This window comes from Rhipicephalus microplus, chromosome X, assembly GCF_043290135.1.
Source record: "Rhipicephalus microplus isolate Deutch F79 chromosome X, USDA_Rmic, whole genome shotgun sequence".
NCBI classification, from domain to species: Eukaryota; Metazoa; Arthropoda; class Arachnida; order Ixodida; family Ixodidae; genus Rhipicephalus; species Rhipicephalus microplus.
Genome location: NC_134710.1, coordinates 303,839,567 through 303,863,262, shown reverse-complemented (window position 1 = coordinate 303,863,262; position 23,696 = coordinate 303,839,567). Strand labels below are relative to the sequence as shown.

Genomic DNA, 23,696 nt, shown 5'->3' with positions numbered 1-23,696 from the left:
GCGCGGGGACCAGAGCGGACAGCATTGCCAGCGATGCCAGCTGCGGTGCTTTTGGGCCGCACGATCCCCTTCGTTGATAGCCGGCTTGGCGGAACGTTCGTCTTGGGCCCTGGACTAAGTAAAGAAGTACGCCGCCACTCCCCCACCCACCCATCCTGAACGCGCTCTTCCGTCTGTGTCTCTATCTATCTCTTTTGCAACTTGGCTTTTTTCCTTCGCGCTTGCGCTTTTTGTCGCGCGAACGGCGGTGCGCTGTAGATGAGTATTTCAGACTAATGCTTGAATCTCTTACGAGTTTCAGCAAAAGACCCCGAGAAGCGGCGTTTATTTGACGTCAATTTCTTTTGAAGTATAGCGTCAGGCCACGCACCGGCTGCGTCCGAGACCACCGTGCTCTGGCAGGACCTCTTATAAGAGATGCATTTGTACAAGAATCTCGCCAGAGAGTTCTCTTGAAGTATAGTGGGGCGGCGCTGATGCATTCCTGCTGTACACCTATCGGCTAGTTTACGACATGGAGGATGTAGCAAAATCGCCGATGAAATTTAAAACATTTAATTGAGTGAGCCGTGATGAAAGTCGACACAAGCATGATCATCGCATCGCTTGGCATGAGGTGTGCACTGTTGTGAATCCATCCGTAGACGCGGTAAATAATTTAGTAAATTATTCTTTTTTGTAATTGTTTAAAATTATTTTTCATGACTGCCCAATAACAAAGATTTTTTCCGCCGTCCTAGTCAAGGTAAACTGGAACTCTAGAAAAGGTTCGTGTTTATTTGTGGTGGCAGACACATTCTTGGAAAGAATGTAACGTATGTATCACTTTCGCATTCTGAAGGATTCATTCAGCCACTATACTTCATTGATTTTGCCGAGTGCTTTCATGTCCCTTTATCTATACTAATGGCGGTGGGGGTCATGGAAGTGGTGTTGCAGCAGGCAATAGCCTGGCATACATAGCTTACGCCTGTTCCGCCTGAGCATCTTACGAGCTGTAAGGGGCGTCACCAGGTGTTCAACAGTCCTGGGACATGCAGGAAGGCAATTGAAAATCGCTGTACGGTCCCCATGATTGTCATGTGCCATCCAGTAGAAATGACGCCTTTAAATACCCGGTGCCTGAGAACATCCCTTTTCAGTATGCAGATCATCGCTCCTCTTTTCTTTACTGGAGTAATCTGAACTAGACGTTGAATGTCATCGATATCACCGCAAATAAGTCTTTGAAAGATCTTTTTGAAATTCAACCCACAGACTATGTTGTTGGCAACGTATCAAGTTGCAATTGAGTATTGCAAGTATTGCAAGTATTCCGACTAAGAAGTGGTTCTCTAGATGCTGGCTAGACCTTATCGTTTCACTAAATCTTGAGCTTTATTATAAGCTGCTTCAAAGATGCTAAATATCGCATTCTCTTTTAGTCACTGAGTTTATTTCACCTGAATCTTGGGTCACTTTGCGTAGCTGTAATTAGTGCAGCCGACCATCTTGTGGCTGCTTCTGTCGTCCACGTGGTGGTCCTTAAATTAGACATTTTCGCAAGCGTCTCGATTCTCTAATGGTGCACCGTTTGACGATTGAACCAATACATTTTTTTATGTTGACTCATCTAGTTTCTTAAAATTTGAAAGCACCACAAAGGACACGGAAGGGCAGCATGATTACCTACAGACCTATTCAACGGAGAGATAAGGATCGCCCCCATCTGGGTGGTTGCTCGGGAGTACAAAAGCTCGCATAACAGTTTAGGCAGTGCCTTTTCGGGGGCGGGGGCGTCACACATATTAACAACAGCCCAAAGAGTATCATGGTGGCGCCCTTGAATGCCTTCATTGACGAAATGCTACACCTGTCTGTTACGCTTGAGACCCGTTCCTGTCTATTCTATGTGCATCCTTTTATGCGCTTCTATTGTGGGTCAACTAAGAAACCATCTAGCCCATCATGATGTTGATTTAGGGGGGAAGCTCCTTAGAGCGTCGGTATGTACATCTTCCGATGTATGTAGTATATGTAGTATGTAGCCATCACCTGTGTCACACACCCGCGTACCAATGGCACGCACCCGCCCTCGAGTATGAGCCACTGTTTTAGGGGCGAAGCTCCTACGGCGTGGGTCTGTACATCCTCCGATGTATGTAGTATGTAGCCACCTCTAGTTTTGTTCTTAGTGTTCACTAGATGGTGGTACTTATAGTTGATGAAAAGATATTGTAAAACGAGATGGTGGTATTTCCGTGCTTTTGTCCATCCGTCCGTGCGTCCGTGCTTCTGTCCATCCGTCTGCGAGTCCATCCGTGTGTCCGTCCATATGCCTGTCCGTTCGTGCTTCTGTCCATCCGTCTGCGCGTCCGTCCGTCTGTTCTTCCACCCGTGAGTTCATTCGTGCTTCCGTACGCCCATCAGTCCGCCTGTGCTTCCATCCGTCCGTCCGGACGCTTCGATCCACTCATCCTCATTAACTCCGTGGATATGCTGTGATTTTTTAGGTATACAAGTTAATGTAGCACACAATGGACACGTTATGCTTGTATTCTCACCAAAGGCACCAGTTTTTGCTCTATATGCTAACGAAAATTGCTTCGACCTGATCCAATATGAATGCCCTTAATGGTACACTTCTTGAGCTGCTGTCTGTGATGAACAGTGGGTCTTTATATGCAGAAAATAAAACTACCCGGGTACGTCTACATCGGTATTGTCCAAGTACTCGGTGTTTCTTTTTTACTGAATTGTAACACGTAACACCTTTGTTACTCCTTCTTCGATAACTTAAGTAGCGTCGGTAGGGGTCAAACGCTGCCTGAGAGCGAGAGAGCGGGGGATAAATGAAGGATAAAGGCAGCAAGGTTAACCAAGCTTGTCTGGGTTAACTCATAAAGTTTCTTTAAATTAACTAGAGGGGACTCTGGTGCTGCGATCATTCAGCGTCCATCGAAAAATGGGTATCCCATGAATTAGCCTAGTCTTCGTACTTGCGGGTGGTGAATCGCACTTGTGGCTTCGTTTATTGCTATATTTCGGTTGTTTTAAATGGGAAGCATTTCTTAGTGAACTTCGGCAACTTTGAGCGTATCTATCATTCTATCTATCAAGCCGCTTACGTTTGGGTGCTCTCGTGGTCACCTCCTAAACTTGGCGTGAACCAAAATTAGCATGGGAGGGTAAGATGTTTTGGCGAACATGACGCCCTGGGCAAGACATGAATAATGTCTCAATCCCGTCGCGTACGTCGTCAAACACTTCCCGCCAGACAGCGGCACATACCCACGGGCGGGTATGTGCCACTGGTATGCGGGTATGTGCCACAAGTGATTCACACTTAGTATCTACCCAGGAACGACGAGAACACACATGGGCAATTTCAACACGGACATTAAGAAATACCCGGCGTCAGTATACCGCAGACCCAAAGAAGGCATAGAATAAATGTCAGGGTCCCAGCTGGAATCGAACCCAAGCATTCTCCGTGGCAATGAAGCATTTTACCACAGAGCTACGCCATGTCTCGGGACTACTTTTGAACTAGACGCTAATCTTCGTGAAACGTCAATAGAGGTTGCAGTGCTGACTACGTAGTTTTATAAACATGACATATGTACTCCTTATGATACAGCCGTCACGCCGCGGGTTAACGTGAATTGTGGTTAGGTGTCATGCGCTGAAGTTGATTTATGTAGCAGTGTCTAGGACCAGCATCTTCGCGAGAATCAGTGCTTCATATCAGCTTCTGTTGTTGGCAATACGCATGTTCCAGTTGGCATAGTTGTGCAAGTGCAAACAGCTCGTTACATCAACATTTGCAACTCTTCAACTTCTGCCTGTGCGTGGAACATTTGTACGTATACATTTAGCATTTAGCTTCATTTCATGACGTGTCGCTCAAAAAGAAAAACAATTGCAAAATAGTCACCATCCGTTCGCATGTTTCGCATTACGTCCGTTCGCGTGGGATCTGCCAAATTTTTTTTTCGAAAAAAAAAAAGGAACTAACGCTTTTGAACTACGTGGTCCGATTTGAAATGGTGATGGTCAAAGGTGATGTTTGTGAAGCGTAACTGCCGAACTTTTACCGATCGTTGTCTCGTGACAAAGCAGCTTCAAGACAAGCGAAGCCAAAAGGAACGTAAACTACGAAAACTAGGCAAATTCGTGCTCTATACATAATTCCCATGCTCGTTTAAGCGACATGCGTTGCATCTTCCATAGACACTAGCGCCAGAGTGTATATATAGGAAACTCTATGGGTTAACTACCCTACATCAGGTAGGGTGGAGAAAGAGGGAATAATCGATAACATAAAGAAAAAATAACAAAATAACAGATGAAATTAACAGTTTGTGAGAATGCGCACAACACCAATTCGCGCCTGTAGTTCACAGACGCTCCTAAAGTCCGGTTGTCTTCTAGTAGTCAAATAGTGATTTTGTGCTCCGTCTGAGGGCGCTAGTAATGGGCCTCGTGCTGGCACGAGGACTTAGAGGCACACACAATGAAAGTTTTATTAGAATTCACAATATGTCATGAGGCTGGATGAGTCGTCCATTAGGGACATTGTTTAACGTACTGTCTGCAACAAACGTTTGCGGGATCCGCAGCGCCTGGCGGAGCGACGAAAAACTGCATTGCTGCGTCACCTACCGTGACACGGTGGAAGTTGAGGATATCGGCCTCAGTGATTAGTGGCAACGCGTTTAGACAATGCACCGTTGCCGGCTCTTCTCGTGGAGGCCATGGCCGATATCTTAAACAGCCGCCTGTCGTGGTAGGTGACGCAGCCCCTTGTTCTTCACAGTCATTTGTTACTATACATTCACTCTCCTTCAATACTAACGAGCAGGAAGTCAGATAATTATATCTCAGGGTTCTAGCCATACGTTTTCTTTCAGCAAAACTTCCCTCTCGTCTCCCGTATTAAAAGATAGTCGGCTGGTGATTGCCAAGTGATTCAGGCGATTGGGAAAATGAAGCATACGTCAGAGAACTGTAAGTTCAAGTAATTTATTCAACTGCTTTTAGAAAGTTGCTTTGCCACGTTTTGCACTGTGATTACTTGTCGAAGGATAGGTGAGCCTGAACATGTATGGGCTCGTGAAAATTTTGAATAGAGTGGGAGGGAAGTTTTTGTTTATGGGCTATGTTTGGCATGTAAGATTATGTTTTCAGTTTGTACCATGTGATTTTCAACAACGATATTTAGGGGACAAAAATCTAATCATCACAAATAAAAACAAATACTATAATATATAAAGCGTGCTTCACTGTTATGCAACTATGCTAGTGTGTGCAGCATCAAATAGCATAAAAAAATAAAATGAGGTTTCACTGCATCATATCGTTACACCGTAAACGTTGAGTAAGCCACATTTTTATGAGTTCATTCATTCTATATCTCACTTAGGACAAGCTATGATAAAAGTCGCAAAGCAATTGAGAAATGCATTTTATTGTGAGCGCCAACGAGCGCACCCATGCGTCAGCATAGATGCCGTGTCATAGAGCCGCGCTGCATTTTTTACTACGTAGTACAAAGTGGCCACAAATTTTATTACCTTGTGGTAAGGCTTGGAACATTAATACTAAATCATTATACGTGCTCGTGAGGTGTCCAGATGGGAGCTATATTTTTAAACTTTTTTTTTTGGTACCAGGTGTAAAACACCGACGAAACTATCCACTCGAATGCTAAGGAGGTGTTTCCAATGATCTCTACTCACTTTGTTCAGTTCAATTTGTAAATCAATTCTAATTTGATGATTGCATCTGTTGCCGCCCGTTTGCCACTGATAACATCATTTTGGCTATATGTGTGGCTGCTTGCAATTGCTTAGTGCAATATTTAAAGCTGATGCGAAGAGTATGTGCTTATTCCGCTTGTCTCTCAGCGCATTTCACGCCAGAAGGACGACAGATGATACTCATACAGTGTGTGCATACTCATCGAGTTTTATTTCATGCAGTCATCACATTTTGCACACTTGTCACTCAGCCCCGCACACGTACATTTTGTCCAGGCAACCAGTTCATGTACACAACCAAAGAAAAAGATACAGAGCCGCGCGTAGCCTCTGGCCGACGAAGCATCATTCAGCATCGAGTTCGTTCAGCAAATTCTAAACGAGAGGAAAATAAACAAAAGAAGAAAACTTCATTCTCTGGTACAGTACAATCGAAGGCATCGCACAGTGCTCCAATACACAATAGTCGGTCAATACGACGTTTCCCTATAGGCAAGGAATGATGGCAGATGCTTGTAGAGAGCCGAGAAATAGAACGAAATCGTTTAACCTCCTTTACCCTTCACATGTCAAAAAAGCTTCAAGGTTTTCAGATTTACCTACTCAAATTGGTGTGCCACATGGCATGCTTAAGTGGTTGTCGCAAATAATTATGTCTGATGATCCATCGTGGTAAGGCAAAAAAAAAAAGGGGGGGGGGGCTTCCATGTTCAAAGCAGTGTGACGTGTTTTTTTTTTTTTTTGAACCTGTCGCCATACTGCTGGTTCAAGAGCACGTGTTGTGAAAAACAAATCATCTGACCTTTTTTATATACATATATTAGCTCTGTATGACACAGATAGAACCTATACGCACGTTATGCGCATGTGACCGTAGTTGAGGAACATTCGTGGCCTTTTAAGAGAGAGAGAGGGGGGTGGACGCTATACGCAGGAGTTCGGCGCCTCGCAAGCGAACTCCAGCAAAACACCGGTATACATTCTTCATCTCCTGAACACGCAATAAGATCATTAAGTAGCTTACCACTGCGCTGTATTAGCGCACTTTTACAGCTCGCATTGACGGCACAAAAAATTAAATAGTTTTGTGCACGCCTCGAGGAACTTCATTAATGTATCTGCCGCCGTAATGTTATGCCTTGGGGTGCGTCAGCGGAAAGTCGTTCGTCTATTGGAGAATCACGAACGGCTCCGTGGATACTCACACGCACTCACTCTTCATTAACATTTGTTTGCCGCTAACGCCGGATATAAGCGCTTCTCATCAGCACTATCTCATTCCACAATGTTTACAAGTGGTGACGAACAATTTTTGCCCTCAAAAGACATCACAAGAAGTCGCCTCAATGCCTTCATTTGACAGCACCTTCCGAAACTATCGTGCCACTTCAAAATAAGAATCAATATACTTAAAGAAATATGCCTCATTCCTGTGATTCGCTTTTTATCACTACTAAAAGGTAGACGAAAAAAAAAAGAAAACGCCTAGGGCGTGATGCATATATACAAGGGTGTCGTTCTTCATCACAGGGTGCAACTCTAAGAAACAATAAGGATTAACAAAAACGACATAAAAAGGGAGTACAAATACAAATACGCCAACACACAACACGAACAGGCAGGCAAAATAATAAAAAGAAAAAAATAGAACACAACGTAAAAGCAACATAAAAACGCTAGCGTATTGTATGTTGTTCTCCCGCAAAATATCTTACAACACACAATATTCCATTTTAGGTGCGGCACGGAAAGAGAGGGGGGAATATGAAGTGAACATCTGCCATGAGAAAGACGAAGGGATTTCGCATGTACAATGGGATGAACTGGTGCTGCCCGAACGAGGAGCCCAGCGTCAGCAATGTCGCACGCGGCACCATTCGTTGCGCCTTAACACGTATGTATAAGCGCACGCAAAAGAAAACGGGTCGCACACACAATAAAAGAAAACGATACTCTCACACCAAGCAGGCACAACCACGGCGGGAAGTAATAATGTACATCGTCTCTTTCGCATAGGTGAACGATTCTTTCTCGTCGCCCGCACCTCTGCACTCGGCCCATCCATTTTTTTTTTGCCAACATCTCTGTCATAGGGTTTGTATAAATTAGTAAACACATGATACACATTCGAGAAGCATGCCACTTAAAAGGGGGGGGGGGTGAACCATATGGACTATACAATGAAGTGACCTACATTGTCTACAGCGAAAAAGCCGAGGCGCAAGTCAGACGCCTGCGGTTCGGCTTCCTGGAGCGGCCGCTTGCTTCGCATCTAGCGAGGAGGTGAGCTTGGCCGGTACAGTGGTGTCTCCGAAGTGGGCACCGAGAAAGGCGCTGTTAGGAATAGTTTCGGGCCTTCAAGCGAAAACTCCGTGTTCTCTAGTTTCCCTATCTTTTTTTTACTCCTAATATAAAGCCAGACACGATATGAGATTCAATATCACGCCATGCGTGTGTTTGCGAATGTAACGTACACGGCTACGATTTTCTAAATAAACAAATAATTTGTCGTTTCTGACGTCTGATGTGTCCTTCGTCCCTGAAGCTTCTTTTTTGAATGAGTAAGCGCTCTATGGCCTCAACAGAAAAGCACTAAAGTTTTGGGGGAGCCCAATTCGATGTATTCGCGCAGTCGCTTAATGCAGACACAGGCACGCCTGAAACAACGCGAGAACACCGAGAGGATGCGAATCAATGCCGCTGAACTGTGCGAAGCTCTCATCCCGGCATAACAACATGCAGATAAGCAACAACATGCGCTTCGCCGTTGGGTCGCTCTTCCTCCTTTGCGAACACTTGATAACGTTTACAGTGAATACACTCTTAGTTTTTTGCGTGTGTGTGTGTGTGTCTCCTTCCTTTCGTGTGGTGGCTGTGAAACTGCGAACCTTTTTTTTTCTTTCGCAGACAGGTAAACGTGTGCTTAGACAAACGTAAAACTTTGAGCAAACCGTGGCGTGAGACCATGTAGAATCAGCAGCATCATCGTCATCGCCATCGTGTGGAACTACGCCTTGTAAGTGGAGAGGCGACGTTAATATCCATTCTGCGTTGTGTTTCGTTTTTTTTTTTTGATAAATACACGCAGTGCTGCACTGTAAATAATACGCACAAAGACAGTTCTCTGGAGGGAGAAACAAAGAAAAATAATACGAGGGAGGGATGGGGAACAAGGGTAAAAGGTTGTCGATGTTAACTAACAAGCGGGGTTGATGTAAGGATGAATAGAAATATCCTGGCGACCAGATTAAGTCACACTTCTTGTGCCACCGCAACGATTCTTTTGTTTGTTTTTGTGCGATGCCTCTAAGACGTGGTGGCGTAAATGAACCACCTCCCTTTACACAAGTATACGAGTGCTTGTCAATGGAAGCGAGCGTCGAAAGCATTGCCGCGCGACTCCTTGCGCCTTGGCGAGTAAAGGGACTTTAAGTATTATTCGTGAGCAGGTGTGCCAGCAGGATTTACTTCGCAACTAACGCATGCTACACACGTGCTTTAGTCCTATTTCTTTTCTATTTTAGGTTTTCATCTCGAGGGTGTATATTGAAATCTGTTTGTTTAGTTCAAGACTATGTAACACTGTTTGCCGTTACACTATCTGAAAGAAGAAATACTTCTGAATTCTCCCGGAAAACTGCTGCGTTCACCCTTTTTGAAAACCGATTCTTTGTGCACACCTGCCTCACTTTACTTCTTCTACGCAGTGATAGCATTCTGTTGTCAACCTTTCATATAGCATGTTGAAACTAGCTTGGAAGTACTTATACTTTAGCATATACTCGCAAAAGCTCTTGTGCCAGAATACCATGTGGGAAGAAATTTTTCAGCCATTCCCGATTTTGTGCATCATATCAGTGAGCTTGAAGTAGGCAATGCAAGAGAAGGCGCACGAATACAAAGCTTTGTGTATTCGTCCCACTGATGAGCTGACATACAAGCGGGAAAAAGATCACCGGCGCTTACAGCGTCTGAAAGAGCGTAATCGCTACTCGCTTAACAACCAGGCGGGGAGCCGCGCGGAAGCTCTCGCTGCATCGCAACCAACTTCATGGCAGCCCTACAGCACACTCTGGCCGGCTATTCGCCTCGTCTCGCGCAGCCGCCCCGCGCATTCAATGTGGCGCGCCGCTGTCGTGCTATACGCACACGACGTGGTGCGCCGGAGACTCCCGTTAAACGTCGTCGTTCTTGCGCATCACGTACACTTCGCACAAGTCCAAAAGAGTCCACAAGGCGGACACAAGATCTTTGGTTTTCGCGAGGAACCGATCACCACCGACGCGCGGTTCTCCCGTCGACGCGCCACACTCGTCCGCTGGCGGCTGCCTGTTTTCCTCGTCTACTGTCCCGGTCAGGCACCATCATCTCGGCACGGGGAACGACGCAAGTGAAATGTTGCCGGCCAAGTCCGCAGCCTGCTTCAAGATGGTCGCCGCCGTCACCGCTGCCTCTGCCGCCTCGGCCGTCGTGGTATCTTCGGATCCGTTGTTGCGCTCCGCAGTGAGTCAAGGGCGGCAGAGCATGGGGGGCGTGCTGTCCCGTGGACGCGGTCGGCGAGCCTTAAGCGTCCCGCAGGTGTCAGCAGCGCTCGCCCTTGTAGGCGTTGGGACTGAGCGGACCCGCACTGCTGAGGCCCGTGCCGGCCGACCCGGTCCTGGCGCTATGGGCGTAGTAGTAGGACGGGTCTGCGAGTGGGCAGAAAAGGGAGGAGAAACGGTGGGTGAGATCTACGGCACAATTGTAGTGTGGCATACTTTTCTTCTTCTTCTGGCACGACACACTTGGGACATAAGGTAGTAGTGGGTAGTCTACTGAGGAGAGGAAAAGTTTTTGGAACCGCGTTTCAGAGTGCTATAGTAGATTACTTTTTAGAAATTGCTGCTGGGCTAGTAGTAGGCCATCTCGGAAATTAGGCGCAGCTTGGCACTCCTTCATTAACACACACGTTCATACGCAAAAATAAACACGATGACCCTTGTGAGTGCTCTTTGTGAGCTGTGGCCATGAGAACGTGTGTGTGCGAATGTGTACAGTAATGCGAAAGTGCCAAGTGGCGCCTAATTTTCAAGATGACTTTTACCACGTGCCTTTCAAATCCAGAAGCACGAAAGTTGCATCGAAAATATATAGCGCAAGTATCCTTCACTGCATGGCACAGCTCTGTGAAGAGACCGTGTATCTTGTCTATTTCTCCAGGAGTCGAATCATTGCCGGGATTAAGCGAAAATTTTGTTTCGATACCATTTCGTCACCGCTCCGTTCACTTTATGGCAGCCATCGGTCGGTCGCTAACGGCCGATAATAATTGAAGCGGGTCGAACGTTGATGTTCGTTAAGCAATATATTCATAATGTTTCCTCTTTCGATGGCACACTTCTACTCTTACGTTTTTTTTCTTCTCGTGTGTCCCACATAGGAGTATTGACCAGCCTTAACATTGACCTTCCATTGTGCATGTTTTTTTTATAGTTTCGAAAATGCATGCCTTACAAAAATTTAAGTTAGGGCAGAAGACGCACGCGACCATACAGTTTTAAATATTTTCGACTGGATCACTGCATCAATTTACGGAGAAAGTAACTCCTATTTCCGATTGACGTGTACATGTACAAATTGACACACTGAATATGTGTCAATACTATCCGAAGAACAAGCGAGCAGGCATGGCCTCACATGCTTGCACAAACGTCAGTCCCGAACTTCAACACAGGATGTTGACGCTATTGATGAATAAATTACACGTTTGGATAATTCGCGAATCAACTAATATACGGAGATTGGTGTAACAAGTAAAGGCAAGCGGACCCAGGCAGGGCGCACTCGGGGGCCCACTCACTGATGATTCCGCTGGAGCCGTAGCCGTAGGCGCCATACGCTGCTGCCGAAGAGTACTGCGTGTAGGGCGACGCGTAGGCGTAGTCGGCGCCGGGAATGCCCGCCACCGCGGAGCTGGCAACTGCGCTGCCCGTCACTGCAAGAGGAAAGAAGCGAGCGAGCCGTTGAGGCGACGAAGGAAGCACTTGGACCTTTTACAAGCCTCTATTTATAACCAACACAGGAACTATAGACAAGCGTAATAAAATGTGACAGCAACAGGGGCAATAGCACGTTGAACATGGAACCTCGAGGAACAAGTTTATCTTGCCAAGAGCACATGGAACTAAAGTAAGTACTTGCCAAAAAGTTAGGTGGAGATGCGCAAGGCGGAGCAAGTTACTTAGAAAGGAAAATGGGCATAGTGTCATAAAGCTCGAATGGCTTTCTCTGAAAAAAAAAAAAAAGAGCCTTGCAGCTGAAGAAAACTTCAGCCTCGACGAAGGCATCGACCCGAGGGAAATCATGCAACCAGTTCTGCAGCTGTCTGGGCGAGGTCGAAATGTTCGACGATGGTTTGGCGAAATTTTATATTTCTGGATACTTTCTAGTGAATGCCGTTTTTTTTTCTCTTCAAAATATGAATAAAATCGGAGTCTACAGGGCCACATTCAGCTCACTTCAGTTACCGCACTTTCGTGAAACGCAGCTTAGAGAAACTGCTAAAGAGCTGGTGAATACCTAACTTCCTTTAATGCCCCCCCCCCCCCCCCTATTTTTTTTTATATTCCCATGGCAAGAAAAACTTGTTCCTCTACGGTTCTTGTTCAACGAGATAAAGTTGTCAAAGCTTTCAGAGCACAGACTTTAAAAGCTGTATCAACATTTTCTTAGTTGTAAAAATAGAAAAAGTTTATTACTAATGGAGCAGGATTGATGTTACTTTCTCTAAAAAGGAACAAATGTGAAACAATCAATGAAAAATAATTTTAATACTCTACTATTTACAGTTTACTAATTCTAAGTTTTTTAATAGATGTGAAAACTAAATATCCAGGTTTCGTCTTTAAATCTTGCTCCGAAGGCTCCGCACATGCCTGTGAAAGTCATGCTAAAGTGCTTCTCTACTAGTTTAGCTACATTGATTCAACAAAGTTTTCTGAAACATGATACGTTACGTCTATAACCTTTGTGAAGGACAATGTAATTCGTTTTTGCCGGTAAAGAACTATGTACGCAATAGACAGTCTACACCCGCGTCTCCCAAAGCGTACGTATAATAATTGAATAAAAAAAAAATGCTCGGTTGGTGCAGCAACACGAAAATGGTAGTGGGCCGGGAAGGTGGGAATGATTTTACCTCAAATACATTTTTTTTTTTCAAAACCATTCGTACAAAACAGAAAAAAGCATATCATCTTTACTGAGATACAAGCTTGGGTGAGTAAGTGACTCATTATTTTTCAAATATTTCCTTGCAAACTCCTTCTTTTAGCATTTGTAATCCATGCACTGCAAGAAAATACCCCGAGTGTATAAAGGCAGTATTATAGCGCTAGAACGAAAATTACGAAAAAAGATACGCGCTTTGACCACATTTTGCACAAACAGCTTCAGCAACATTGCAAGGCCCTTTGCTCGGGCCCTTCACTTTCAAGCTATTGACATAGATTTCTCGCTTACAATGCCAAAGTAAAGGTCATTATCGTTAAAAAAGAAAATAAAAGACTCCCGTACAACCAAGTAGTGTAAGAACTACGTTTGGTCAAAGTTTCACCATACACCCCCATTAAGGCATATGTTTAAAATCACGGAATTTCGCTCACGAGACTCCAGAATATACTTTAAAATGCAAGCAACAAGTTCCAAACTGCGCTGCGCGCAACAAGAACGGGCGCACGCTTGGAGGATACACGCTACGGGAGGGGGAAGAACTGAGTGTAGGAAAGAGGGTCGAAAGACGTGTTCTTGCGCTTCCTTCTCCGGCGAGCGATAAGCAGGTGCTTAAAACGAGCGAAACGTCGACGCGACTTCTCGTGGCGGCGGCCCATTTGGGCGAGTGGCGCGCGGCTCCGCTCTTCGTCGCTCGCCCAGAGGGCGGCCGTCGACGGCGCGATATGTAAATCAGCCGCTCGGTTAGCTCGAGTTCTCTCGCTTTTCGCGGCGCGTGTCGTTTTAGGCCCCGGCCACCTCGTTATCTGCGGCTGCGATCACTCCTCCGAGCAGCTGTCTTTCTTTTTTTTTTCTCCCAAACCCACTTGCGCAAACACGGCCCCGCCAGGCTTGCCTCGTGCTAACCTTTCACCGCGGTGTCACCCTGCGGGAAGGGCAGGTCGATATTTGCGTGACCTGGCGGCACGTTGGGTGTGTGTAGCATGTGTGCGTATGCGGTGCTCGCTTGGAAGCGAGTGTTAAAAAAATGAAGGAAAAAAAAAGACAGAGCCACGTCGCAGAAGAAAGTGCACTCGGGCGTTGTTATAGAGTGACACATCACCACATCGTTTCGCGATAAGGAAGTGAGAAAAGCAAAATACACAAAGGGAAACAAAGGAAAACCAAACCGGCATGATCGCTACTTCATACTAGATATTTAGTGGCTGCTTTCAGACGTATAAACACCTAGAAGAATTGATTGATTTGTGGGGTTTAACGTCCCAGAACCACCATATGATTTTGAGAGACGCCGTAGTGGAGGGCTCCGGAAATTTCGACCACCTGGGGTTCTTTAACGTGCACCCAAATCTGAGCACACGGGCCTCGACATTTCCGCTTCCATCGGAAATGCAGCCGCCGCAGCCGGGATTTGAACCCGCGACCTGCGGGTCAGCAGCCGAGTACCTTAGCCACTAGACCACCGCGGCGGGGCCGCCTAGAAGAAACACCACTGTACGTATAAACACCTAGAATTTACATATATTTTTTTAATCGCGCAGCTACTGCCGTCGCGTAGCGCTAAGAAAACTCCCACCTGTCGGCTAGTTTTTGTACGAGTTTGATGCTCGGAAGAGAAAAAAAAATAAAGATAACGTAGCGTGTTGTTAATGAGGAGGAGAAAAAAGACATCGTTGCTAACTTCTAGGTTAAGATGTCTTGCTCTGCGGATGAGGTTGTTTGCACAGGACACGCCACGTTCTATACGGCTGAGCAGCTATGCGCGAGCTGCTCGCATTGTTCCTTCAATGGCACGTTAATAACAGTGTCACATGTACAGTTTGCTTAACATGCTGATGACTGCGGGACTGGCAAAGTTTTTGCTTCTATTGGCTGCAATCGATCGCACAAACTACGCCTCCTCAGCCCTCAGAAAAAAAAAAAAGTTATGGTGGCCTACTCTTCACCTATACAATAGCAGAGCATAGCATGCTCATGAGACGAGCATGTCTCGCTCACTGCTGCCGCTATGTGGTTGTAAATCGCGCCGTCTAAGGGCCTCCGGAAACTGATAACTATAGATTACAGTCATCGATAGATAGCTGCTTAATTACCACCCTTCACAATTCGGAGGACCAACTTTAAAACCCGTTTTTACAGCCCAGTTGATATGCTAATGAACATAATTACCGCTCTAACGGTGAATACAAAGCCACAAAAAGTGAAACCACGGACAATGGGAGAGGAGCACGCGTGTCGTTTTCGGGCATCTCAATTGATTCTGCGCTCCCGCCTGTCTTGTGCCAAACGTGTGCTCCCCCAGAAACAATACGCATTTAAAGTTGCGAGCATGGCTTTGCGAAGCAGCACTTGCTTGTGACCATTCGTCTGCGCGTCTTGTCGCGACGGTATAGATATCGCATAAAGCGAGCATACGAACGGCACCGGCCATGCAGAAGGCTCACTTATACAGCTGCCGCGAACATCGCGCTTTTCGCGGGACCCGTCCTTCGTACGCAGGGCTCATGCGGGCTGTGCGTTCCTCTCAGAGGTTGCAGCCGACTCGGCATGGTAAACATGGCCCCGTGCTTTACATGGCGGCCGCGGGAACGCCCCGGCGGCGCCGACGGCTGCAAACAGGCGTGGGAGCGCGCCCAGGGGTGATGCGTATCGGGACAGTCCGCGAATTCGCCACGTCGACCCCGGATCTACATAATTATGCGCCGTTCGTCTCGATAAGGTGCCCTTCTTTGTTTGCTGCCACTCAGCGCCGACCCGAAGACCAGGTACTCATATGTTTCCGCCGATGATCGAGCGAGAGAAAGAAACGAAAATCGAGTGACACACCATGACGTGTCGACATCGGGCCGCCGGGGATGATCTATCCTCCGTATCGTGGCCCTTATGGGAAGGTCAAGGCACATTGGCAAACGGATGCTTTTGGTGGTACACTGGAAGGTGTCGAGCATACTGGATGCTCCTGGCAACATGGTGGAAATAAAGCTATAGGAAGTAGACTGCTGTTGCCCCCCGCCCTCAGTTGCAGTGGTGGGCACTCAGGACGCCAGAGACCAACGTATGGTTGCTCAGGAACAAAGCTATGTTAGATTTCTCTATAGTACCATGCTCGACACAGTCTGTGTACTTTTCCTGTTCTGTCTTGTCGGGAAACCACACTGAACGAGATATCGTGTTTGTTCGTTAACAATATTGCTGTCTTGTATTGGGACAACGTCATACTCATGACTTTCTAATGTCGTATACAAGACTCTTCTATTTCATTCGTTGGCGTCTCTTGTAATCATATGGTGGTTTTATGACGTTAAACCAATGAAATTGAATCTTTACGTTCAAACTTCTGTTTCATTCTTTCACGCCAGCTTGCCCCCTTCCCAGAAGAGAATAGCCAACTGAAGTTCTCCTGGTTAACTTCATACCCTTTACAGTTTCTTTCTTTCTTTTTTCTGTCTAAGCGGCCTGCTTGGTTGACCCATTTAAGACACAGGAATTTCACAAATCGCTTGAAGAAAATTATAACTTGAGCACGCACTTACAATTCAAAATAGGACGTTATTATCGGTAGTACAACAGTCTGAAAACGAAAAGAATCAAACGTAAATAAAATTTCAATATCTTCGGTGCTCAACCTGCCTACATATCTTTTTTTGGTTCGTCCTCAACACTGCTTGGTGCGGAAGCGTAAAACCACTAACCTACCTATAGTGTCACTTCTGCTTTAACGAAACAATGATATATGCTCTCTGTGGGTCATGTTCCCAAAGCCAGCTCTTTACAAGAGCATAGCTGGGACTCCTTAGGTCCTGGAAAAGCTGATTGCGAGCACATGAAACATTAGCTGTGGCGCCTTTTTAGATGTGCGGGGCTAGACAGACCCCGTACGACACACTAATTGACGTCAGATGTCACGCTTGCTTGCAATTATGTTCGATGACCAGCACTCAGTTGCAATTCGCACGCGTGCGGGACTAGCGAGACCGGAGGTCCACAAGTCACACGGCCACATCCCTCGTTTCAAGACCAGAGCGTGCATCCGCACAAAGGCGATCCTGCGGCGTGGCTTGCGCCCTCGGCCACTAAACGTGACAAACACTTGCCTGGCGCGGCCGAGAACTGCGAGAAGCTGGAGCCGTAGCCCGGGATGGCCCCCTGGACGGGCTGCAGCACCGTTAGCGACGAGAGCGGGCACGGTGCCTCGGCCTTGGCCGGTGAAGGGCTGCCCTGGATCTCGCTACCGGTCGCCGCGGCCGCTGGGGGAGGGAGAGGGGCAGCGTGCGGGACGCCGGCGCAGGCTTAGGGACAGGCAAAGCTTTCGGGGATGACACTATGCATGCAAGGAAAGGACGGGCCGTGCCACGCACCTCTCGCTGTCTTGCCTTTTCGACTGGTGGGCTCGAGCTTCAAGTCGCTTCTTCGGCCACCACGCACTGGCGCACGTACGGAAATAGCGAAGCCAACTTGAAATTCGAGCCGTCACACCTGTTAGCTCGTCGCCTATGCGCATCTTTGTGCAAGCACTCGTCTACGCTCTTTGACAGCTGGCGCCGAGTGCTTGCATTTAGAAATGCCTATTCTTTTACTTTCTCAGTGATTAGTCTACGCGCAACGTGTGGTGCAAGATTTAACGTTAAGTCAATTTCACTGCTTTTTTCACCTTGCTTTATTTTACTACATAATCAACCAGCGTCGTCCATCACACCTTACATCACGTTTTCAGTTGCACGAGATCAGTGCTCTTGGTTGTGTGCGAGTGAGATGAACCACACTGACAGTGACGCAGCAAGGTGAATTCTCTAATGCAGTGACAACTTGTTCGCGCTCTGTTGTGGCAACTGATAAAGTTTCCTGCTATTATGTACTTATAGGTTTGAGGCTTTTGTTGCATCTTGTGGCTGCTAGCATCAAGCTTTACATGTATTACGTGAACGTACTTGAATGCAAGCTGGAGAAGGCTGCTTGCTTTCTCAACGAACAAGAATTCATTGGAAAATAAGAAAAACAAGATTGCTTCAACTTTATCTTGAGATGCATGCACCCTGCCGTGAGCCTCACAGAACACAGCAGTCATTAAAAAAAGGTCTAAGCCTTAGGCCGTAATAAATGACTTCGACATGTACTGACATGATTCAAACAAAATCATTCAGTGTTTTCATAATTTTCCGCATGTATCTATTGAACGCAATATAGCAAAAAGAAGTCCCTCGTTTGCGAATTCATCAGTTACGTTAATTATTACTGCGAATAGTGTGTTTCAAGCATTTACACAAGTATTACTTGATCAAACCAACTGAGGGTTTAGGCCTTTAAAAGGAAACTCATAATTGCTTTTAGCGTTGATGTGAGCAGCCCTTTTGCACATGCTTAACCTCTTCATTTCATTAATGACATTAACGTGCTATCGAGATTTGCATGGCACGACCCGTACTTCATTCGCATAGAGGAAATGACACTGATTTCCAAAGAGCACTACATGTTGCTGGACTGCATGCATATAACCCTAATGGGGAACTTTAATTTAAAAACACCAGTACAAGCAGGGATCCTTCAGGGTGTCATGCATAACCCTGACTGAAAAGCACAACTTCAACTGAAACAAAGTCAAATAAATATATTGCTCTCACAAAGCCTTGTACATTGTACTGCGCCGGTTACCATGCAGTGAATGCGTTAACAAATATCTTCATTCGAATTAGATGACCAGCGACTGCTATGTATTCTCCTGTCCAGAGCTCCCATTTAGAAACGCTTAGCGATATATAATAATCCAGTTGAATGTATGTGAAATTCCGCAAGGTGAGTTTCCAAGCACATCTCGAGTATCACAAGCAAACAAGGTATAGTAAAACATTATAAGATCTGGAAATTTTGGTGGTGGACCGAATTCGTCTCTCTAGATAGAGATGCTGGGAAACCTACAATGCGTTGAACTTCGCATAATGTCTTATAGTCGCCACTATCGTGAGTAATTCACAGAAATCCTTCCTCTATAACGTAGAAACTGTACAAGGACCCAAAGTTTCTGACTTTCTGATAATACGATCCAGCGATCTTTAACGGCTTTCCTCGTTAATAGAGAGAGCCATTCAGAAGGCACATTTATCACGTGGATTTATTAGCAATTAACAAAAAAAAACAATTTCGGGTGTCAGAGGAGACAGTTTGCGCCAGGTAAGCAAATAATTTGAGAAGCCTAAAACGTCTGAATACGAGCTGACATTTACCGGGCTATTTCTGTCCGAAGGGCTTCGCGTTTCCCATTGAGTTAGAAGCGAGCATTAGTCGGTTTTGCAAGAAGTGGAAATGGTTAGTTAGAAAGGGGACGTTTGCGATGCAGTGCCATGTGTTAGGCGCGCTGCCAAGCCCAAGCATGCATGCAGGGGTAGCCGCCGGTCAAACTCGCAAAAGTGCTGGCACAGAATTGCCAGGCTTGTGAGACAGCCGGCTGTGGCCTCGACGCGCATGCAGCGTTATTCATTTCACCTCCATCGCGCACAATTCGCCAGCTGTTATTTGAGACGCAAGCATACGCACGTATTCACATATTTAGAGTCGTTCCTGAAATCGGGTGCGCATACGCGATGCAGACGGAATCTAACAGGTTTCATTTCTTGTAATCCTGGGTGAAATGAAAATTCGAAAAACGAAAAAAAAGTGCCTTGTAAGCAATACAATGAACGCCCTCCAAGCGATAATTACATTGGTACCATTTAAACGTTTTATCGCATTTGCGGCTTTTCATTCGATTGATGTGCTCAACTTGCATTATTAACGCGCCAGTGGATGCTTACAGGCAGCTGGAACTATTCTGTAGAGTTTTGCAGCTATTCCATCAAAAAAAAAAAATATTTCGAAAGCATCGTACAGTGTGCGCTGCGTCTGGAAGCTGTACATTATGAGGGTAAAAAAAAAATTGCAGAAACGACCCATGTACTCCAACGACAAATTACAGTCTCAGAGTAGACAGCTCTATACAACTAAGTCAGCACTTATTGTACAGTTTCAAAGCCACTTTATGGAGACAGTGTCATGATTATGAAAACGCGCCGCGTGAAAGAAAAAAGAACAAAAAAAAACTACCAAATAAACCAAGAGAATTCCCTCCCAGCCCGGAATCCCCCACAAACCGTCCACTTGGACATTTCGTTACCTTAGTAAAATGTATCTCCAAGCCCAATGACCTACAATACCTCAAAGTGCTAAGCATAAGGCAGAAGAACAAAATGAACCTCATTTTCTGATAGCTGCAAAACCTAGTGTTCAGCGCTTTGTTTGCTCGTTTGTTTGTTTATTCATACCAGTAGGTCTTATTACTGCACTATAGTACTGCTAAAGTGAGTCCTTAAGGCTCACCTTCCCACCGCTGCCTCGTGTCTTACACATCAGCGCTCCCACGTCCCCATTGAGCCAAACACTCAGCCAGTGTGACGCGTATCTGTCGCAGAAATCTCGACATCGTTCCAGCCAGTCGCGGACTCAGGTTTAAACTTCGGAAGGGCAAACCACAGTGGCGCCGCGTTTTTCTTTTCTTTTTTTTTTTCGTAGTTGTGGCCACCCGAACGAGGTCTTCCGAGAATCAACAGTTTGCGCGCTCCCGGTAACAAGAACGAAAGAGAACGCGGAGCGACATCTGAAACGCTTCAAACAAAGATGGCGCGAAAGAGAAGGCGCGCTTTCTTATCACGCCCTCCCACTTCTCGTCGTGCCTGCGAAGCGCGCTTCTTGACTGACGGGCCGACCGACGCGCGGCGGAACCCGTGCATCTCGCGTTTCGGCCGCCTTGTTGGCGGCCGCCGTCACTGTGCTTTCGTCTTCTCCGCATCACTATCGCGCTGTGCGGGAAAACAAAGGGGCTCGCCGCGGATGGCGATGCAGAGGAGGCAGCGGCGAACAAGAAGACGCCTGTCCTCTTGAACGCGATCGCGCGCAAGTCCTTTTCGCCTCTACTTATGGGACGACTCCCCCCCCCCCCCTCTTCTTTTCGTGTGCGTTCCCCTATGGGAAGAAGACAATGTCGAAGGCGGTTCTCCGCGACGTCCCCGCCTCCGCTCAGCTCGTCTCACGTTGCCTCGGCGATATCGATTGGCAGCCACAATCGCAAGGCCCCCAAAAAGGCTTCTCCGCATGCCGCCACCGTGTTGTCGTTACTCGACCGTCGAGTCATAATATAGGCTTCAGCAAGGTAGCTATGGAAGGCGTGCGCAGATGCCCCTTCAACGATCAGAGGGAAAACAAAGAAGAAAACATTCACGGACATCTAAAAAAACGTGACTAAGAGAAGAGCTGATGTCGTATTCTTCGTTTCGCGCTTATACATCAGCGATTCCAACAAATGCTTCAAAGCACTGTCACCGCTATCGTCAGAGACATTCTGAATTAATGTCATCACAGAAACCTCGAGCCATAGCAGGCGCTGATCCTGATCGCCCACGTTGAAGGATTGAATAGAAAGATATCGGGCTTCGCTTGAGTCTTTCCAAAAACGGGCTCACCAGCCTTTCACAAAGAAAGTTCAAGCTTATCGCCTAAAGTGATGATATGAGTCCCTTGAGTCTGAAGTGACACACACTTCCAAAACTATACTTAAAATTTTGCACGTACGCGCAACACTTCATGCCCTGCTTCGGATTACCGTGGCGAAATGGCATCGCCTAAGAAAATGATGCAACGTGCTTTAAGCGTAAAAATGGCATGATAGTAACGCGTGGAGCTCTAATTTGTTTTTGTTTTTACAGCCATACCTCAAACATCACAAACGTCCATGCATTGAAGTAACGTGGGTAGCATAATATTACCGAAATAAAAACAGTCTGATTTTGACACAGGAGCCGTCACATTCAGAAACGTACAGTATTTTTTTTTTCATTGACTCATCGTATACAACATTGCCTCGTTTGCTTCTCGTCTCACTAAAGTTATCCGACTATTTTGTTAGAACATAAACCACATTTACCAGCACGGTGCAAACGTAGAAACAAAGTGGTTACGTATTTAACAGGTGTGAAGAGGACGTTGAAGAAGTGTCAAGCAGTGATGAAAAATTGCCTTCTAACGAGAGTGTGAAATCGTGTTAAAAAGTGGTGGTGCGTTATTAACGTTGTTTTGTTAGTCTCCACATGTATGAGACATTTCAACTGTAAGTTAGTAGACTACATAACTGTCTCACGGGATTTACTAACACGTACTTCGCTCATCTCCGTCTGTTTCACTTGTGCGAGGGTTACTGCGCGAGGCAATAAACTACAAGAATAACATTCAAATGAACACTCGAGGCTCACGGAAATCCCAAGACATTTTTCTTCACCAACACAGCTGCATATATTGCTCGCGCTGCGTCCCTCAGCCCCAGTTAGTAATTCACCATGCGTTGTGCAGTAAAGAGTGTATATTGGTTGATGCACTCTCGAAGAGCTACGAGTTGAGAAATGACTTGATAGAAGGATACAGCAAGAAAAAAAATTTTTCGCCAGTGCTTTGATAGTGTAGACGCAATCGATGTCGAGGTTAATGTATTCGTCTTGTTTACTTTTCTTCTCTCTCACAGCATAGCTGAGAAATAAATAGCTTCAGTGGAGTTTGGTATATACCTGGATGGTAGGAGTGTGGATTTGGACTAGTTTCAATGAGCGACGCTCCGCTGTTGACAAGGGACTTGACTTCTTGCATGCTGATGGGCGTCAGAGGGGTGAGCGAATTGCTGCCTGTTTGGAACAAGATGCCAGCACACACACAAGCACACGCTATTAGCAAGGGCACAGCCGCTTTAAGGAAGCAACACAACTAGGCTCGAACGCGCTGTCATTATCCAAAGCAAGAAAAAAAAGGAAAACGTCAATTCATGAATGTCAAACATAAATAAGTACAGCATAAAGATACCAGCTTCTGTCGCGCATGTGGAGCCCTAGTGCATTATTTCTAACGAATAACGTCTTTGGTTCATGAACGTGACAAAATAATAAGAATAGAGTCGTGAGCCACGCTTTTCTAGCAAATTAAACTTATAGTGATCGAAAATACACCTTAGGTACAAAACTATTGGTATAGTTTGCTATTATGAGAAAAATAACTTAGTTATTCATGCTCATCTTCCTTGCATTCATAACAGATATGTGTAACAATACATAGGTCATTATTTTTGTTCTGAGAATAACAGCAATGAATTGGTGCTGCAAAACTCGAATAATCAATTCTTAACTTCTTCAACTTATGTGCATCTGTTTTTTTCTTTGTCAGAAAATCTGTTAAAACAAGCGAGCGCTCAGAATAACCTGTTGTTTTTCACTTCTACAACGCCTCTAGATGAAACTGTGGAATAGTAATTATTCATGCAACACTGAAAGATGCCTTCAAAAAATCTGATCACTACCGCTAACTATGCATAAAATGAAGCATCCTCTCATCACAACATGAAATCTATATAATGCTTCCATCATTTTAAACTTGTTCTAAAGCAAGATCTATTTAACTTGAGTCTTTTCTTTCCTTTAGTGATAACCTGCCATGGTTTACCTGAGGAGATAAGGCGTCGCATATTTAAGCTTGAAGACGCGGGTTTGATTACCGGCCTACATTTCAATGTGAACAATATACAAGGTCATATCCTTAATTTTTTTAGGCGCACGTAAAGAAACTCTCGAATGGTCTAAAATAATTCGGAGCCCCCTACGACATTGTGTCTTATAACCGCATCATGGTTCTGGCACTTAGAACCATAGAACTCAGTTATTTTGTTGGGCGATGCACTTCCGGCAT

The 23,696-nt window shown here is 45.8% G+C and overlaps 1 protein-coding gene across 5 annotated transcripts in view; it reads right to left on the bottom strand.

The window, feature by feature from the left end:
- Window positions 1-5,926: 5,926 nt before the first annotated feature.
- sv (paired box protein shaven) overlaps window positions 5,927-23,696 on the bottom strand; it is a 223,364-nt gene continuing 205,594 nt past the window's right edge. For 4 of the 5 annotated variants that reach the window (XM_075879448.1, XM_075879450.1, XM_075879451.1 and 1 more), the window contains 3 exons: window positions 22,532-22,645; window positions 11,581-11,715; window positions 5,927-10,429 (listed from right to left, as the gene is read on the bottom strand). In XM_075879448.1, the coding sequence (XP_075735563.1) occupies window positions 10,323-10,429; window positions 11,581-11,715; window positions 22,532-22,645 (356 nt within the window). In that variant the 3' untranslated portion in view covers window positions 5,927-10,322. The remainder of the gene's footprint in view (window positions 10,430-11,580; window positions 11,716-22,531; window positions 22,646-23,696) is intronic. The other variant, XM_075879452.1, reaches the window with a different exon arrangement.